This window comes from Benincasa hispida, chromosome 5, assembly GCF_027475165.1.
Source record: "Benincasa hispida cultivar pf3 chromosome 5, pf3_genome.v1.1, whole genome shotgun sequence".
NCBI classification, from domain to species: Eukaryota; Viridiplantae; Streptophyta; class Magnoliopsida; order Cucurbitales; family Cucurbitaceae; genus Benincasa; species Benincasa hispida.
This window is the reverse complement of record NC_143482.1, coordinates 36471771-36491545: the sequence shown is the minus strand read 5'-3', so window position 1 is coordinate 36491545 and position 19775 is coordinate 36471771. Positions and strand designations below refer to the sequence as shown.

The following is a 19775-nucleotide window of genomic DNA, read 5'->3' as shown; positions in this document are numbered from 1 at the left end:
GTACGCCTCTGCCGTCTGCATGGAAATAATGCACAGAGAGGTTCAAAATCTCTCCTTTTGGCAACCAATCATGGAAACCCAACTCCTTTTCGGTCTTCTCTTTATGAAAATCCTAAATCTCTCCTTTTGGCAACCAATTGTGGAAGGACTGCAAAGAGTGGCTCAAAATTCGAATCATATTTTGTTCTCAAAAGTGGTTTTCTCCCTTATAAATGCCAACCTTGTGAGTTGTGAATCTACTACCCATACATTTTTTGTATCTATTTTCTAGCTCCAGAAAAAGATAGAAGCATCCGTTGAGAAGTTATTTTGAAATTTGGTAACAATGATGGGAAGAGTCAATGCACAATAATAAAGTGCAATAGTCTTCTAGGGCTTAACTGCAAGGCACAAATATTTTTGCGAGGCACACTATATATAAAAATACTACATAAAAAAAAGGCAGTCTAAGCGGAAATAAAGAAAACCTAAACACAAGGAATTTTGCATTTAGGCTTAGTCAATTTTATTTTGTTAGTTAATAAAGAAGGAAAAACCTTAATAAAAATAATGGAGAAACCCCAAGGCCAAGGGTTATGGACCTTAGGGCTTCACATAAGGTGTGCACCTCATGTGTGGCTCTCCTTGGGCACCAAACTTGCACCTAGGACCTAGGCGCGAGCCTGGGTGGTCTTTTTAAAACACGGGATAAAGTGAAACAGCCTTTGAATCTAGAAGGGCTCCTTATTACTGATCTAAGGATAAGAAACAATGCTCTTTTATCAAAATGGCTTTGATTGTTTCATGTAGACAAAAAATTGTGGAGGAAAGTTACTGCAGCCAAGTGTGGGTCCATTCACCATGATTTAAAAACTGGAAACAATATAAAAGATTATCCTATGGCCCCTGGAGATACATCAACACTTGGGGAGACTTTGTGTATCCAAACATGCAAGTAATGGTGGGAAATAGAAGAAGTACAAACTTATACCGGATGGGCCATAGAGCCCTCTCAGATAGCTATCCCCTCCTTTTTTTTTTTCTATTTCCAATGCAAACGAGGCTACTGCGGAGGAAATGTGGGATTATCAAAATTTTTCATGGAACCTAAACTGTGGAAGAAATTTAAACGAGGAGGAAATTTCTGGATGGGCATCCTTGATCTCTTATCCCTACAGCCTTTTCAGCTCACTGACAAGGAAGACATGGATTCAGAAGTTGAACAAAGCCAGTTTTACAGCAAAATTAGTGGTCTACTGTAAGGTAACCCCTTACAAGAAGATATTATTGAATGCAAACTCTTGCCCGAAGGCAATACAACCTCCCTTCTCTATGTGAGAAGCTTCTACTAAACCAAAAGCTGAGAAATAAAAAATATCCTCCCTACATTATAATACTTCCCTACTCACAGACACCACACTCACCCTGGTCCCCACAGCCCAAGCATCTTCCTAAAGTCCCTCATACAAGAAATAACTAACTCCCCCCCTCAATTACCATTTTACCCCTTCTCTGGTATTGATGGATGATTGGAGGTTGCATATCTACCAACAGACCAGGCTTCATCGAAATCTCAACATCTTTTATAAAGTCATTTGGAGGGACTTCTAACCCGAAGAGGAGAATTTCTTCTTTGGGAGATCAGTTATGCTCGTTTAAATACCCAAGATCGAATCCAGCTTCATGCTTTTGAATTGCTTCAACTCCAAGTTGATGTAATGTTCAAAGCTAAAAGCAAGTCACATAGCCATCTTTCATAAACTGTTCAGCAGCTAAGATGATTTGGTCACATGTTTTAACAGGCTTCAATTTGTCAGGGGTTGGTCCCCCTGATATACAGGATTGGTTGGCCCTTGTCCTCATGGATCACCCCTTCACATATGAAAGGAGGGCTATATGGCTCTATATAAGTAGGCTTTTATATGGGCAATGTGTAACGAGCACAATGCAAGAATTTTTAATGTAAAGGAGCGGCTTTTTAAAGACTTGATTGAACAAGTCCTTTTTTCATATATTTTTATGGGTGTAAGAAAGTTTCTCCTTTTTGCAACTATCGTCTCAACACTCTCATATCCTACTGGAGAAACTTTTATAACTTCATTCGATGGGAATTCCTATTTTTTTAAGAGTTTCATTCTATCGATGAAATAATTTCCTATCCATTATCGTTTTAATAAGCTGAAAGTAGTGGAAGGTTAAAAGATATGAAATTCCTAAGTAACCATAGAACTAAAATTGCAACTACGTCCGGTTATGATTTGGATTTTCTTGCCTTTCTATTTTGACGATACATTAAAATTTTCTGCACTATTTTTTTTTTTTTTTTTTTGGAAAAAGATATGAGCTTTTCATTGATTAAATAAAAATGTTAATAATAGTACAAGCGCAATAGATCAGGACGTACACCAAGGCATCTCAACTACGTCGACACCGCCTTAGCACCCATCTCATCTCCAAACAATAAAATATGGATACAAGAATAACCATCAAAGGTCAAAACAAACAAAAGGTACTACAACAATACAATCGGAAAAAGAGAATTTTCCGCACCATTTATTTCAGCTACAAATACCCTCGCTATAAAAAATAAAATTAAAAAAAATAGTTTGGCAATGGTAATCATATAATTAAAAAAAAAATATATGAGGATTAAAATGAAGAAATATACACAAATAATTTCTAAGATAAAGACAAACAAAAACCAAGAGACAGACTTCCGCTAGAGACGGGAGAAAAGCTCAAACTTACTTTACATAAAAGTCGATGATAGTATCGTTAATAAATGTCTCTGGCTTCAGAAGCTCAAGGTCTCTCTTACTAATGGTCACAGCATCAGGATCACCCTCTGGATAGATGACCTCTTCAAAAGTATCAACAAATCTGAATAGATCAGTTAAATTTGTAAAATGATAAAGTAAACATCGGAAGATCTCATTAACCCAAATGAATAAATGAAAGAAACAATTTTATTGAAGCAAATTAACATTATAAAGCCAGAAGAACCAAAAGAATAACAATTTAATAGATCTTTTCTTTCCAACGGAAAAAAATCATTGATAGATGAAAAAATAACAGGCCTATCAATAAAATTTTTATTTATCCAATTTTTACCCTAAACAAATAAATAATATTTCTATCCAAAGATCTAAGCTGCAATAGCAAAGAAAGAAATAAAGCCTATCAACTCATAGAAAGTTGTAAACCATCATGAGTTGGCCTAGTGGTAAAAATTGAGACATAGTCTCAATAAATGACTCAGAGGTCATGCATTCAACCCATGTTAGTCATCTACCTGAGAACTAATATCCTACGAGTTTCCTTGACATCCAAATGTTGTAGGGTCAAGTGGATTGTCCTGTGAGATTAGTCGAGGTACACGTAAGTTGGCTCAAACACTCACGGATAAAAAATTAAAAAATTTTAAAAAAAAGGCAAAAAAAGAAATTAAGAACAACTCCCCAAAAAAAATTAAAAAAATAAAATAAAATAGCAAACCCATTCTATAATTTCCCACAATAAAGAATGCTAATGCAATTTGTTCTCAATAGTTTTAGTGAGAAATAATGATCTTATATTTAATCAATTTGTTCTCAATAATTTTAGAGAGAACTAATGATCTTATATTTAATCAAACTGAAGATACATATATAAATAGGCAACTAAGAAACCCTAATTTAGGAGATATAAAATTACAATAAAGGACAACTAATCATAATTACAATATAAATACATATTATAACACTCCCTCTCAAGTTGGAGCAAATATGTCAATCATGTCCAGCTTGTTGCACAGATAGTTTATTCTTACTCTGTTTACTCATTTAATAAGGAAATCTCCCAATTGTTCTTCAGTCTTCAAATATCCTATAGATATCAACCCTTCTTGTATTTTCTAGCGAATAAAATGATAGTCCACTTTAACATGTATAGTTCGTTCATGAAATACTGGGTTAGATGCAATATGGAAAGCAGCTTGATTCTCACACCATAGTTTAGCTGGCACAGTAACACTGAAGCCCATCTCAGATAAAAGTTGATGTATCCACATTGTTTCACACACAGATTGTGTCATAGCTCTGTATTCTAACTCAGCACTCAAACGGGAAACTATATTCTGTTTCTTACTTTTCCACGACACCAAGTTTCCTCCTACAAAAACACAATATCCAGAGGTCGATCTCCTATCTTCTCAAGATCTAGCCAAATCAGCATCTGAAAAACATTCAACCCTTATATGACCATGACCTTTATATAAAATTCCACGTCCAGGTGCAACTTTTAGATAATATAGGATTTGTTCAACTACAGCCCAATGATCCACAATTGGAAAAAAAACATCAACTGACTCACAATACTCACAGAATAAGCAATGTTAGGTCGTGTCACTGTTAAATAGTTCAATTTTCCAACTAATCTTCTATATCTCTCAAGATCTTTAAATAATTCTCCTTCCTTAGCAAGTTACAAATTTAGTACCATCGGAGTACTACATGATTTGACTCCTAATTTACCTGTCTCAGACAACAAATAAAATACGTATTTTTGTTGGGACAGGTAAATGCCTTTCTTGCTTCTCATTACTTCAATACCCAAGAAATACTTCAATGGCTCCAAATCTTTGGTATGAAATTGACCCTGGAGAAAGGTCTTGAGAGAAGATATACCTGATACATCATTTCGAGTGATAACAATATCATCAACATATACAACAAGCAAAGTAATACCATTGTCAGATCGTCGATAGAATAAAAAATTATTGGATGTACTTTTCTTCATACCCAAAACCTTATCATTCTTCCCCTGAGCAACAAACCCAGATGATTGCTCCATATAGACTTCCTCTTGAAGATCGCCCTGAAGAAAAGTATTCTTAATGTCAAGTTGATGCAAAGGCCAATTGTGAGTAGCAGCCATAGATATAAATGGTCAAATGGAAGTTAATTTGGCAAGAGAAAATGTATCAGAATAATTAGTCCCATAGATTTAGGCATAACCTTTAGCAATAAGACAATCTTTCAACCGAGGCATTGTTCCATCGGAATTAACCTTTATAGCAAACACCAATTTACACCCAATAGCCTTCTTTCCAGCCAGACGCGAAACAAGATCCCAAGTACCATTATCATCCAAAGCAGTCACCTCCTCAATTATTGCACTATGCCGCCCAAGATGAGATAAAGCTTCATGAACAAAGTTAGGGATAAAGGTGGAATAATAAATGAATAAGTGGGAGAGGACAACTGGTTATACGAAACAAATAAAGAAATAGGGTAAGTACAAGTGCGTTTACCATTTCGAAGGGCAATGGAAAGATCATCACTTGGTCCCGGATCAGATGTCGAGAAAGCCAGCGATGGAGGAAATGGGTCTAAAGGTGGTTGTGGAGGACGCCTGGAGTAGACTTGAGTAACCAAATGATCAAAAGGAAGAGACACAGGGGAAGGTGGAGGAGAGGATAATGTAGAAGAGGTAATCTCGTAGATAAAAAGATCATTATCCTCCCTCTGACACGGACTCGACAGTGATGGACTAAAGGATATATCTTTGAAAAATGTAACATCAGGAGATATAAGATACCTATTTAGAGTAGGACAAGAACAACGATAACTCTTTCAAACACGCGAATAGCTTAAGAAAATGCATTTCAAAAATTTTGGATCTAATTTGGTACGATTTGGACGAATATCCCCAACAAAACAAACATAGCCAAAGATCTTAGGGTCAATAAGAAACAAAGATTTCGTAGGAAAAAGAGTACGATAGAAATCTCTCCATTGAAGATAAAGGAAGGCATTCTATTAACCAAGAAACAAGCAGTGGACACAGTACCAGTCCAAAATTTCTTTGGAACATGCATTTGAAAGGATAAGATGCAGGCTGTTTCAAGGAGTTGTCTGTTCTTTCTTTTAGCAACTCCATTTTGAGATGGAGTGTCTGCACAAGAGGATTGATGAATGATGCTATGACCACATAAGTAAGATCCAAGTACATAAGAGAAAAATTCACCACTATCCCCCTCCCCTCTCCGTTTACCGTCACATAGCCCCCGTTCCTCCTCTCTCCGGCCGACCCCCCTCCATCTCTCCTTCCTTCCTCTTTCCCTCGCAACCCTTCCTCTGCCTCTCGAGCCCTTCACCCTTGTTTGCATCATGATGGAACTAAAAAGCTGTCGCATTTCAGACCATTTCTTTTGTATGTGGCGGGTGGAGAATGGTTTCTAGTTGGAAAATTTGAAGCGAGGCCAGAAAACGTTCCTCTCTTCGACATCAGCGCTATGGCTGAACAATAGTCTCGATCGACTTTTGAATGGCCCAACTTTCGAATTCTTCCTCCTAAAAGAAAGAGTTGATCAGGGCTTCATCCGATTAGCAAAGTTTCAAAGCAAGAATCAGTGGTATATTGAGTGTGCTGTCTGGCCATCTTCAGGAGGCAGAAAGAACATTTATATTCCTTATGGTGATGATGAGACAGGTTGGCAGGAATTCAAGGAAATGGTGAGCTCATCTATTTTAGACCCCTCATCAATCGGTACGTCTTCTTTAAGCAATCAAGCACCTTTAAAAAAAAGTTTCGCAGATGTGGTGAAGGGCAAAAAGCTTTCCAACGATTTATTACCAGAGCATCAAGTACACAAAGCCTTCAGATCCCAACCCCAACCCTCTGCTCCAAGCAAGAAAAAACAGAGTAAGCCCTGTTTCTGGGTTAAAAAGGACTTTGAAGCTCTCCAAGAAGACTTTCATCATTTATGGCTAGTGTCAAGGCTTTTTGTCCACAATGAATGGAAGGAAATAGCACGAGTCTTGAGAGGATCCTTCAACTCTAATATCGTTCTAAATCCCCTTCACGCAGATACAACACTAATCAAAGTTGAACAAGGGGACCTAGCTAACTTGATCGATTTTCATGGAAAGTGGCAACAAATTGGTCCCTTTCACCTTTTATTTAAGAAATGGAATTCGAAAAAGCACGGTAGACCAACAGTCATGAAAGGATTTGGGGGGTGGTTGAGCATAAAAAATTTCCCTCTTGATTTTTGGAGCCGAAGTTCTTTTGAAGCCATCAGAGCCTACTTTGGAGGTTTGGAAAGCATAGCGATTGAGACTCTTAATCTCAATAACTGTCAAGATGCCAAAATCAAAGTTAAAAGGAATTTGTGTGGTTACATCCTGACGACTATTGAAGTTAAGCATGAAAGCCTTGGCAGTATCTTTTTGAATTTTGGTGATATTCATTGTTTAGACCCCCCTATTATTAATTCTAGTGAAATTTCCATTGATGCTTTTTCAAATCCAGGATTTATTTCGTTTAAATCAAGTTTTGAAGGATGAAGGTGTCGATTCACTTGCTATACATCCAGATTGGTCTTTTCTAGCTTACCCTCAGTCGATTCTAAGCTACTTGAGGGATCCAAAAGCTCCATTAGAAACTTCTTTTCAGCCATCAAACCAACCGGAGAGGTTTCCCCGGCCAAACAAAGCAGAAGAAAGGGAAATGACATATAAAGTTAGTTGCAAAGGGAGTGGAAACGTCTCAGAGGAAAGCGAAGTCGCATTTATTGAAGATAGAGAAGAATTCTGCCAGTCTATTTTTAAATAAAGGCGCCTCCAATAATCTAAATAATAAAGAAGAAGAAGGGGAAAGTTCATGTCTTTGTATCAGCCCCTTAGCCAACCTTTCTAATACCCAAAAAGTATTTATCACGCAAGAAGCATCTGAAGAAGCGCAGGGTAGAGAAAAGAGTGGCTCAGATTCGCTGCTTTCCAATAACTCAGGAGAAACTGAAAAGTCACAAGAGGATGGACAGGTCAGCTGTCTTCAAAGGGCTACACAGGGAGGCCTCTGTTTTAATCTAGCATTTGAAAATCCTAGCTGGCACTCAAGAAAGTCCCCGACGGCTCTTCTTCATGCCAAAATCAATTAAATGCTGGGGACCACTTCTCTAAATTCTTTATCCGGAGAAAAACCTCTTTCAATAATAAATGGACAGGACCTCATGACATGGCCTCAAAGGCAGTAAGGGTGGCAGCAGGCTCTTCCCTTCCAGTACTGAATCAACAACCCGGACTTGTTAGAGGTTAGTTGCATGAAAATCCAACTTCCTTCTCCAAACTCAAACAAAGCCTCCCTCATTCCATGTTCTAAGCAGCTCAATCACACCAGATTCACTATTCTGGAATCAAGTAGCACCTTCACAAAGGGATTACCCTGCTCCCCTCCTAAGCCAAAAAGGTTAGAAATATTGGAGTTGGACTCACCCTTCAGTACAAGCAATGTAGAACTGGAATTTTTCCCTGATTCTGCTCAGGCTGAAAGACTTCAAGACTCTGCCCTCGGTTTAGATCTACAGGCTCTATTCTCCCTTGAAGAAAAGGAAATTTCTTTGGAGCATTATACTCCTTGTTCCCCACCAGTACAAATACCAGAAATCCCAGACCACTTAACATCCATTGTTTAGGATTGTGGCTTCATCTTGGCCTGAAGTTCCTCTCTCCTGTCAGCCTCTTCCCACCGTTAATGAAGATACTCTCCTGGAATACAAGGGATCTTAAAGACATAAATAAAATAATTGCACTCAGAAGACTACTCAAAAGTCTGCATCCGGATTTAGTCCTCATACAGGAATTAAAGAAAGGAGAATTTTGATGTTGCTTTCATAAAATCTATTTGGAGTTCTAAAGAAATAGGCTGGGAAACAGTGGATTCTTTTGGCAAGTCTGGTGGCCTGTTAACAATGTGGGATAGTAGCAAAATAGAAGTAATAGAATCTCTTAAAGGGGGCTATTCCCTGTCAGTCAAATGTCGTACCCTATGCAAGAAAATATGCTGGGTTACCAATGTTTATGGACCAGCTGATTATAAGGAGAGAAGATATGTTTGGCCTGAACTCACTGCCATTTCAGGCTACTGCCCTGAAGCTTGGTGCTTAGGAGGGGACTTTAACATAACCCGTTGGAGACATGAACGATCACCTATTGGAAGATATACCAAAGGAATGAAACTCTTCAACAATTTCATTGATTCAGCCAACCTACTGGAAATCCCTTTTATCAAATGGAAAATTTACATGGTCCAAGGGTGAAAACTCCACCTCTAAATCTCTACTGGACAGATTCTTTATCAATAAGGAATGGGATGAATTATTTACCAACTCAAGGGTGAATCGCCAGGTACGTTTACTTTCTGACCACTTTCCATTGCTCCTAAGTGTAGGCACTATTTGTTGGGGCCCCTCTCCCTTCAAATTTTGTAACAGTTGGCTGTCCAACAAAGAGTGTGTCATCTCCATCGAAAACTCCTAGAAGAACAGCAACATAAAAGGATGGCCAGGTTATGTCATCAATGCAAACTTAAGGCTGGTCAAAGAAGCAATAAAAATCTGGTCAGTTGAATACCAAAAAGCTCAAACCAGGAAGGAAATGGCCTTGTTAAAAGAAATAGCTGAAAAAGAAGTTCAGATTGAATCATTGGACTGGGATTCTGAGGTGGCAGCCAGCATCTCCACTTTAAAAACAGAATTGTTAAGCATTTATAGGCTGAAAGAAAGGGACCTAATACAGAAATGTAAGCTGAATTGGATGAAATTAGGAGATGAAAACTCTAGCTTCTTTCATCGGTTTTTGGCAGCAAGGAAAAGGAAGAACCAGATTAATGAGCTCCTCAATGATTAAGGGGTGCCTACAAACTCATTCAAAGAAGTTAAAGGAATTATTCTAAGCTTTTATGACTCCCTCTACATGAAATCCCCAGGAATCAGATACTTACCAGCCCCTTTAAATTGGCCTCGAGTCACTCAAGTTCAGAATGCTTTACTCACTGCAAAGTTCATGAAAGCTAAAATTGTTTTGGCTATCAAATCTTTGGGGAAAAATAAAGCCCCCGGACCAGATGGCTTTACTACAGAGTTTCTTTTGAGGTTTTGGTCTTTGGTCAAAGATAAGTTCATCAAGATTTTTGAAGACTTTCACTCGAGTGGCAAATTGAACGCTTGTGTAAGAGAAAATTTCATCTGCCTCGTCCAAAAGAAAGAAGATGCAATTTCCATCAAGGATTTCAGGCCAATCAGCCTTACTACGTTAACTTACAAAGTAGTTGCAAAGGTTCTTGCTGAAAGACTAAAGAAAGTGATGAATTACATCATCGGCCCATCTCAAAACGCTTTTATTGAAGGAAGACAGATTCTTGATGCTGTTTTGATTGCAAATGAAGTGGTGGAGGAATATAGAGCAAAAAAGATAAAGGGTTGGATCCTAAAACTCGATATGGAGAAAGCTTTTGACCAGGTGGATTGGTCCTTTTTAGAAAAGATCTTAATTGAAAAAAATTTTGACTCCCATTGGATTTCCTGGATTTTGGGCTGCATTCAAGACCCTAAATATTCAATCATCATCAATGGAAGGCCCCGAGGTCGCATTCTTGCTTCAAGAGGCATTAGACAAGGTGATCCATTGACCCCTTTCCTCTTTATCTTATTAAGTGAAGTGCTAGGATCTATTGTTGACAAGTTGTATGTCCATGGAGTATATGAGGGCTTTATGGTTGGAAAGGAGATGATTCATGTACCATTGCTCCAATTTGCGGATGACACCCTCATATTCTGCAAATATGACAACAAAATGCTTCTAAAATTGAAAGAAGCAATCAGTCTTTTTGATGGTGTTCGGGTCAGAAGGTTAACTGGGAAAAGTCAGCCCTCAGTGGTGTTAATATAGAAGAAAGGGATTTGTCTTATATGGCTAGACTTCTTAACTGCAAGGCCGAAACTCTCCCCCTCACTTACCTTGGTTTGCCTCTTGGAGGCTATCCTAAACAATCCTCCTTTTGGCAGCCTATGGTAGAAAAGGTTCACCGGAAACTAAACAAGTGGAAACGGTTCAATCTCTCAAGAGGTGGCAGGGAAACACTCTGTTCTTCAGTTCTCTCCAACCTCCCAATGTACTACATGTCTATCTTTTCAATGCAGGACTCCGTGGTTTCTTCCCTAGAAAGATTAATCTGAAATTTCTTTTAGGAAGGCCATAAAGGAAGCAAAATCAATCACCTGGCTAAATGGAGCTTAGTTTCTCAGTCTCATTTAAATGGAGGTCTCGGTTTGGGAGGACTCAAAGCCAAAAACTCGGCCTTGCTCACCAAATGGGGCTGGCGATACATGAAGAAGGGGGATTCCTACTGGCAGAAGATTATTGCCAGCATCCACGACAAAGGTCTTTTTGATTGGCATTCATCTGGAAAGTATGGGAATAGTTTGCGAAGCCCGTGGATAAATATCTCAAAAAGCTGGTCCAAGTTGGAAGGTTTAGCTCCCTTTATTGTTGGCGAGGGAAATAGAGTCAGTTTCTAGGCAGACCGTTGGCTTTTTCCTTCTACATTGTCCTCTCTTTTTCCCTCTTTGTTTAGGATCTCCTTATTGCCAAGGGGCTCCATGGCTGATCACTGGGATCATTCCTTAAGTTCTTGGTCCATCATTTTCTGTCGATTGCTAAAAGATGAGGAGATCGCACACTTTCAAGCCTTGTTGCTTGCTTATCAGAAAGGTCAGTAACAGCAAGCCCGGACAGCCGCTATTGGTCTTTGGAGGCCTCAGGCTCATTCATTGTTAAGTCCCTCACAGCCCATCTTTCCTCGAAGAATCCAATGGAGATCTCCCTTTTTAAAGCTCTTTGGAAATCTAAGAGCCCAAAGAGAGTAAACATTCAGATCTGGATTATGCTCTTTGTTCTTTTAAACTGCTCCATGGTTTTACAAAGAAAGCTACAATCGGTCGCCTTACTGCCTTCTGCTTGCCCCCTATGCAAATTGGCAGGTGAAGATTTTCCGCACCTTTTCTTCTCATACACTTTTGCAGAAAAGTGCTGGTGGTCCTTTTTTCTCATGTTCAATTTTGTTGGGGCATTTAGTGATGGTTTCAGAGGCAACATAACTTATCTCCTCTCGAGTCCCTCTCTCCCAAAGAAGCCACGGTTGCTATGGATCAACATGGTCAAGGTCATTCTGTCAGATATTTGGTTTAAAAGGAATCAGAGAATTTTCCATGATGCTGGAAAAAGTTGGGAGTTTCGCTTCGATTCTGCTAAAAGAAATGCTTCAGCTTGGTGCTCTTTGAATAAAGAATTCGATGGCTTCTCAATACAAGACAATAACTTAGTACGATTTTTCATTAAATATAACCAAAACTGACATGAGTCACAATTCAAAGATGACAAGGAACGAAATTCTAGATAAAGTTTTTTCAACACGAATAACGATGGATGACCCAAACGACAATGAATTTCAAACGGGGATATAACTCCAAATCAAGCCACGACTTTCGGTATCTGATGGTCAAAAATGTAAAGGCCCTCCGACTCATGTCTTTTACCAATAATATTCTTCGTCATACAATCCTGAAACAAGCAATAACTAGGAAAAAAAACAAACAAAACAATTAAGGTCACGAATAAGCTTGCTAACAGAAATTAAACTACAATACAATTGAGGCAAATGTAATATAGAGGACAAAGAAAGTGATGGAGTGAGAGAAATGGTGTTGGACCAAAGAATAGAGGAGGTTGATCCATCTGCCAAAGTGATGGACAGAGATGAGACAAAGGACAAAGACATAGAAAATAAGTTAGAATTACCTATCATATGATTGATGGCACTAAAGTCTGACCCATTTGGTAGATGAAGTAAGAAAACATTTCGTATTACCTGTCTCGGCAATGGTAGAAATAGGATTTGATGAGAAGATGCCTGCAACTTCCTGGAATACTTGAAATTTAGCAAAGTCATCAGCAGAGATGGTAACAGGCTTCTCAGCCATATCATTGGTGGAAGCTATCTGAACATGGTGAGATCTTTGAGTCTTATACAACAACTTTCGACAATCACGTTTCATATGTCCTGGCTTACAACAATAATGACAGACAATCTCCTGAGAATCTGATCTTCGATTATCATAACTAGGCTTCTAAAAATTGTTTGTCATCTCTAAAGTACCCCGGGAATTATTATTATTCTTACTCATAAGAACACTATTAGGTTGAGAAACAGGCGAACCGGATTGAGAACTCTCAATACGAAGAACACAATTGAAGACTTCCTCTAATGACGGATCTTCAAAATAAAAAAAAAAAAAATCTATGTTTTAGCCATTCCAAACTCAGGTAAAAATTCATTCAAAAATATCATAACAGCCATCTTTTCTTACTGAGCTTGTTGAACCTTGACATCAGAGCTAAACTGCAATATTAAAGCAAGTTCAGCAACTATCTTCTTAAGTCTCGTAAAGTAACTTGTAACAGATTCTACTTTTTGCTCAGCTCGAAAGAATTGCCTACAGACATCAAACATTCAATTGAATGTGTTCTTTTCCAGAGTATAGAAATTCTAAGAATTCTAGGAGTTCCTTCACAGAATCACAATGATCTACCAAACCAACAACCTCACTTTCGATAGAATTCTTAATCTAAAGATAAAATCGCACGTCATCGCAACGCCAAGCTTTTTTCTTATCATCTTTTGGTGGCCTCTCAGTCACATGATCATCCATATTTGTACTAAGTAAATAAAATTGAATCGTCCGACGCCAATCATAGTAGTCCGATCCATTTAACTTGTGCTCAGTTATCTTCGATGCCAGGGAAATTACATTAGATACTACCATATGCTTCACTTCATCCATTATGAGCTAATAAACAGTTTGTAGATCTCACGAGCGGAAAGAGCAAACAGAATCCAAATCAAAGATAAACCAAAGAACAAAACAGCTCCAAATTAAAACAAAACAGCAACAAACCCTAAGCACAAAAGGGTATTTTTCCAAATGACTCACAACTGAGTAGATTTCAATGGAACCAAATGCATAGAACAATAAAAAAAGATGAGTTGAGAAGAACCCAACCGATGAAACGTGGAGAGGTTGTCCCACGCGCCAGCGCATGGCAACGGAGAAGAATCTTTGTGGCAGCACATGAACCTCACGCGTGGCCGTTCTCGACGACTGACACCTGCAGACGAGAGCGGACGGCGACGGCACTTCTCCTGGGATGGGTGGTGTAGACAAACAGCCACTCAAACTTGATGAATCAACTCAAACCCTAACCTTGCGAGAAGCATAAACCCTAACATAGCCGTCGAACAAATATTCCAAATCTTAGACAGTTCTGATACCATGTTCTCAATACTTTTGGAGAGAATAATAATCTTATTCATTAATCAGGCTGACGATACATATATATATATATATAGGCAACTAAGAAACCCTAATCTAGGAGATATAAAATTACAATAAAGGACAACTAATCATAATCACAATATAAATATATATTATAACAAACCTTACCCGGCTTTGGCTCTCTTCATTTGTTTTCCTTAATCCAACCAGGCCCAATTACAAACAAACCAAGCTCAATCTTATTACCCACTTAACTCAATCAATTTTCAACTTTAGACTGATAGGAGTTTGTTAAATCACTGATTGACTCAAAAGCCAAAGTTGATGAGCGCAGGTAAATTTAGTATCATATCAACATTTTAACATTGCCCATCACCAGTGGGCTTGGAAATTTGTAGAAGACCCAAAAAGTGGAAATAAAGATTAATTTGGGGTAGAATTAACCTTGCATGAATTTAACACATGACCTCTTAGATCCTTTTACTTCGATGCCATGTTTCCTTTTAAAGGAAAAAGAACTTTTCATTGATATAATGAAAAGAGATTAATGCTCAAAAGTGCAATGAAACAAAGAAAATAAGAGGTAAAAATGAAAGATCATACTTGTACAAAAGCACCTAACAAATCGATGCAAAGACAAAGATTAAAGAGAAGAAATAAAAGCTCCCTAGTTAAGACAAATATCTTAAATGGAAAGTTTTGCAAAAGATTTGGATAGAGAACACCAAACGGAAGCGTTTCACCGATTGACCCATAAACTTAAACTGATCGGTGAACGTACATTTAAGATTATTTCAACGATTTAACAGAGTTTGTTTTGTTCAACTAGGAAATTTTCTCCTCAAGGTATTCTCTGTTCAATTGGCTTGGAAGATTAGTTTCTTTTGCATTATGCTACAAATTTTGATATCAAGGATGTTCATTCATTCATTTTTTTCTTATTTACTTCATTTTGGTTTTAAAACTCCATGATGAGTTTTTTCTAGGAGGGATAAAATGATGTGGTGGGGTTAAGGCAAATCGTGGTATCTTGGTCAAATTCTTGATTAATTAAGATTAGAATTAGTTTCCTTGATTTAAGATTAGGGTTACCTGTAAATATAAAATGTTTCCTTCCTGGTATTCGTAACTTTTCATTCATAATAAATAAATACTTTGATTTGATTCTTGGAGAGAGTTCTCCTTTTATCTCTTAGGTTACATCAAATGCCAGCAACTCAACAAACGGCCACATGGGAATTGTAAAGATGTGATCTTGATTTTTAGAAGCAATAAAACATAGAATGCAAACAGAAGGCTGCAACAAAGAAGATGGTTTCTTTTAAACGATTCTGGCTGTATTCACCACTTCATTTAGCAAATCCACATTAGAACATTGATCCCCTTTTGGGAATTTTTGATTTCCAAATGGTAAAAATCAAATACTTTGCAAGTGAAGAACAGGATGAATGGTGATTAGACAAAAAAAAATAAACCACAAAAAAGCTGAAAGGAGATTTCCAGAATTTCACATCCTCTCTGTTCAAAAATCTAATGTCTTCCAGATCAGATTAACAGCATTTCCAGTATTTAACAGGGGGATCTTGGAAAGAAGGAAAGGAATAATGTAAAAGTAGTAAGTCTACTCACTCAGAAAAGCAATGCTTCAGGGAAAAAACATCGCTCTGTCTCCAGGAAACAATTTCCTCCCATTTGATCATGTCACTGTCAAGAATGTTAAATAAAAAAATAATTAATTGTCTATAGTGATCTAAATTTTGAAACGAGGAATTTCCACTCAAATCAACTAATTCAATGCTCAGATCACACAAATGACATCCCTGCTGCAAATAACCAGGATATAATGTATAAATTAAACGAGTCCGTACATGCTAGAATCTTAAGTGACTAGAAAAGATGTATTCAATGTATTCGTTCTTTTTCATTTTTTGAGAAGGATACTTCAATGTATTCGTTCATGCTATCATAACTTCGTTTAATTCAACAATTTCTTTTAAAAAAAAGGTGGTAAACATATCCAAAATTCTAATCATAGGATTTTCTTTTCTGACATCACATTGTATTGTATTGCTATCAGTCTCTAACCTTAGCCATTATTATCTTCAAAAAATAAATAAATAATCCAATTCTTTAAGTAGTTTTTTGATATTATATAAGCAAAATGATGTCAGAAAAGATTATAGTCTGGACAAGCCCAATAGAAAAACAGAAAAAGAGAAGAAAAACTCACTCGTAGTCTGCATTCCATAAGTCATTATATCTAAGATTCAATGTTCTGATTGCTTTCTCTCTTTCAGACCAAAGAGGGTCACAAACAGAAAACTTCAGTAACTCTATGCCTGCACAAATGTTAAGAAAGACAGAGGAATGATGCCACCTCAGGTAACACGTATCCTTGTACAGAGGACAGAAGTCCAAAAAAACATCCAGAAATGAAATTACCCTCCTTTGAAGGGGGAAAAAGAGCTTAAATAACATTAAAAGAATAAAGTACAATCAAGAAGTCTTCAATAAAACCATTAGGTCAACCTGTTGGAAAGGTTGGATGGCATTAATTATCCTCATTTACTAAATATGGTCGATGCATTGCATGAAATAAATAAATCCACCAGTTCTGGACTTACAAAGAAATAGTTGGTCATACATTAATAATCTTTCCCATGGATGGAAATTTGAGACTTCCTCACCTTTGATAGCACAAAAAAATAAATAAATAAATAAAAATCCAAGGGCGGTTTGGAGTTGGGAGTTCTTCCTTTTTGTTCGAATAGCTTGACTTTGAAGTCTCATCCAATTAAGGAAACAATTTCGCCTAAAAAAATTAAAGGAAAAATTTCATTCATTTTTCAAATGACAAGAAGTTCCTCCCTCTCCCCATCACCACCCAACCTCTTTCACTGTAGCACCTTACAAGGCCACCAAATACTTGGGTAGATAGCTTCTCATTCTTTTCTTTGACCCCAGGACCATTTTTTGTAAGGTCCCACACTTTTTAAACAAAAACGTAACTTTTAATTGATGAAATATACAGTATGAACTTCACACGGGAGCAAAAAGAGAGAGAAAAAAACAAAATGAAAAAACAAAACATAAATATAATTATATTGTAAAAATAAAAGCATTCCAACTACATATACCCTGCAAAGAAAAATCAACAAAAGATTTGGGGCACTGAGTTGAGTTCTGAGGTTTGAAGTTAATATGTTGGAGTTAGGAAATCTATGTTTGGAGTGCAGAGTTGTGAAGATAGAGTTTCTCGATAAATATACAAACTTCAATAGTGAACGCTATTTAAGTTAGTGGCGTCGAGTTATTTAACACCACCTTATGAAGTCGGTGGGCTAGACACCCCTATGGGTGATGATTGTTTTTATTTTCATTGTGAAAATTACATCTTTCCAGAAAGTCATTGTTCCACTTTTTTACTAATACCTTATTTGTCTTCCAAACTATTTTACTTAACTCGTAATGATGTTCGGATCCTCCAAAGTTATAATTCATAGTGGAAAACATTGGTTTATGACTTTTATAGATGATCGTGTTGGGTTGTATGTCCTAAAACTCACAGTTTGTAATGTTAAACGTATTCTATTATCAATAAAGATGCTATTGACCTTTATAAAATAAACCTGTTATTAAATATGTGAATTGCACTTGTAAAGTCTAAATCCAATAAACTAAAGGTCCATGGCTATTATATGAATACATAAACTTTATGCGGAGACATAAGAGTGGATCAAGTTCAGTAAATAGCCAAAATGGTCTATAATATACAAATAAGACTGGGTACCTTATTCTGGTAACACTATCGGATGCGGCCCACTCTATAGTTGTTACAATTTGTTGTAAAGTGCTACAAACGAAGTGATCCTGATTCGTTCATATTGAAACGAGGAGTGGGGGCATTCTGAGTTTGCATAAGATCGGACTAAGAATTAAGTCATTCTTACTTTATAACGTTGTTTAGACTATTTCAAAGCGATGACCTAGGTAACTTGACCTTAATCCTGAGCTAACTATGAACTCCTGTTTATTCAGGATTATCCTTAGAATTGCATGAGTGAGGGTTGGCTCAATAAGCCTCCCATTTCAGAGGTAAGACTGGGTAGATAGCTGAGAATATAGGGTGCAAGACGGAATTCACTCCTACCCGCTTTTAAGGATAGTAGAGAGATTGTTCCCTCAAAGTGCTGACTCTGGGTCTTGAACAAGAGGCCCACCCTCTCATTGGCCCGAAAGGGACTCGGTTTAGTGATTGGATCACAAACCAATTCTTCATTATAGGATCAGTAGGACTTAAGGAGCAAGATGTAATCTCGAGGGTAAAACAATTTTTGACCCAGCCGTTATTACAAACCTATGAAGGGTTAACTTACTAATCATGGTTATATCGAGTGGACATAATATATCTATAGTGAGGGAGTGCAACTACTGGGCTTTAGTGGAGTGACCTGGTAGTTAACGAATGGTGGTTAATTAGGTTAAAGAGTTTAACCAGTTAATCGTGGATCGTTGGAACCCATGATATGTAGGTCATGAGGTCCCCCTACTAGCTCATATCGGACTAAACCTTAGAACAGTGTGACGAACGAATTTGAAGTGTTCAAATTCGGTTTTTGGAGAAAAGCATTAAATATATACGATATATTTAACATAATGTTTAATTGTGAATTAAACATAAAAAGAAATGAAATAGGAGATATTTAAATAAGATTTAAATATCAAGATTATGAATAGGGATTCATATAAATTGGGATAAGGGTTGGATTTAATATTAAATTAAATTAATTAAACTGTTTAATTAATTATTTAATATTAATTTAATTTTTAAAATTGATTTTTAGAATTAATTTTGAAATTAAATGGATTTGATCAAAATTGCATTATAAGTCAATTTGTTAACTAGGTCAAAAATGTAATGGAAGTCAAATTGTTGACTTTTGATTCTTGAAAGTCAAAACATCAAATTTGTCGACTTTGGACTTTGAGAGTTAACTTTGACCAAGTTAGTGGAAAGATCCAACCTTTGTGAGTGGGAAATGCCAACTTTTGCATAGCTAAGTGTTGTATTCTGAGGTGGTAAGAGGAAATCCAAGTCAGGGTTTAGTGAACTAAACTCTACTCCTTCATCCTTAATCGAACATCAGTATTATAAATAAAACCTTTGATAAATAATGCACCTTTGACCTTATTAGAAGGATCTATTAGTTCAATGTCCTCAAAGTTCAAGAAGATATTGCCCATCTTGTCCTCTTTAATCTCAATGGTCGAAGGCATAAAACCACATAAGTTCTCTTTAACTTGAATTTTAGCTTCAGAACAGTTGAGAAGATTCAAGATTTCTGTTGCAATGTTTTCAAGACCTCCGAAGTGTACCCTAAAGGCTTCGAACATTTGTCTGCTCCAATAGTCCGACGAAGGTTTTTGATCAAAATCCATCCCCCATAACCTTTCATCAATAACAGCCTACCATGCCTAAATTTATTCCATTTTTCAAACAACTGATGAAATTCACCACTCTCTTTGCCATCTGCCAGGAGCCTCAATCAATTCCTCCAAGGGATTGATAAATAACTTCGGTTTGGAAGTATAATTCCAAAGTTTTGCAAATCTCTTTCCAATCATTGAACTCAAACAACTTTAA

At 37.1% G+C, this 19775-nt stretch overlaps 1 protein-coding gene across 1 annotated transcript in view; it reads right to left on the bottom strand.

Moving 5' to 3' along the window:
- The window catches only part of LOC120078284 (Cysteine proteinases superfamily protein), a 58402-nt gene that overhangs the window by 21242 nt on the left and 17385 nt on the right, over positions 1 to 19775 (bottom strand). Inside the window, 3 exon segments of the mRNA XM_090313997.1 lie at positions 2728 to 2859; positions 15761 to 15835; positions 16362 to 16470. Coding sequence (XP_090170123.1) covers positions 2728 to 2859; positions 15761 to 15835; positions 16362 to 16470 — 316 coding nt within the window.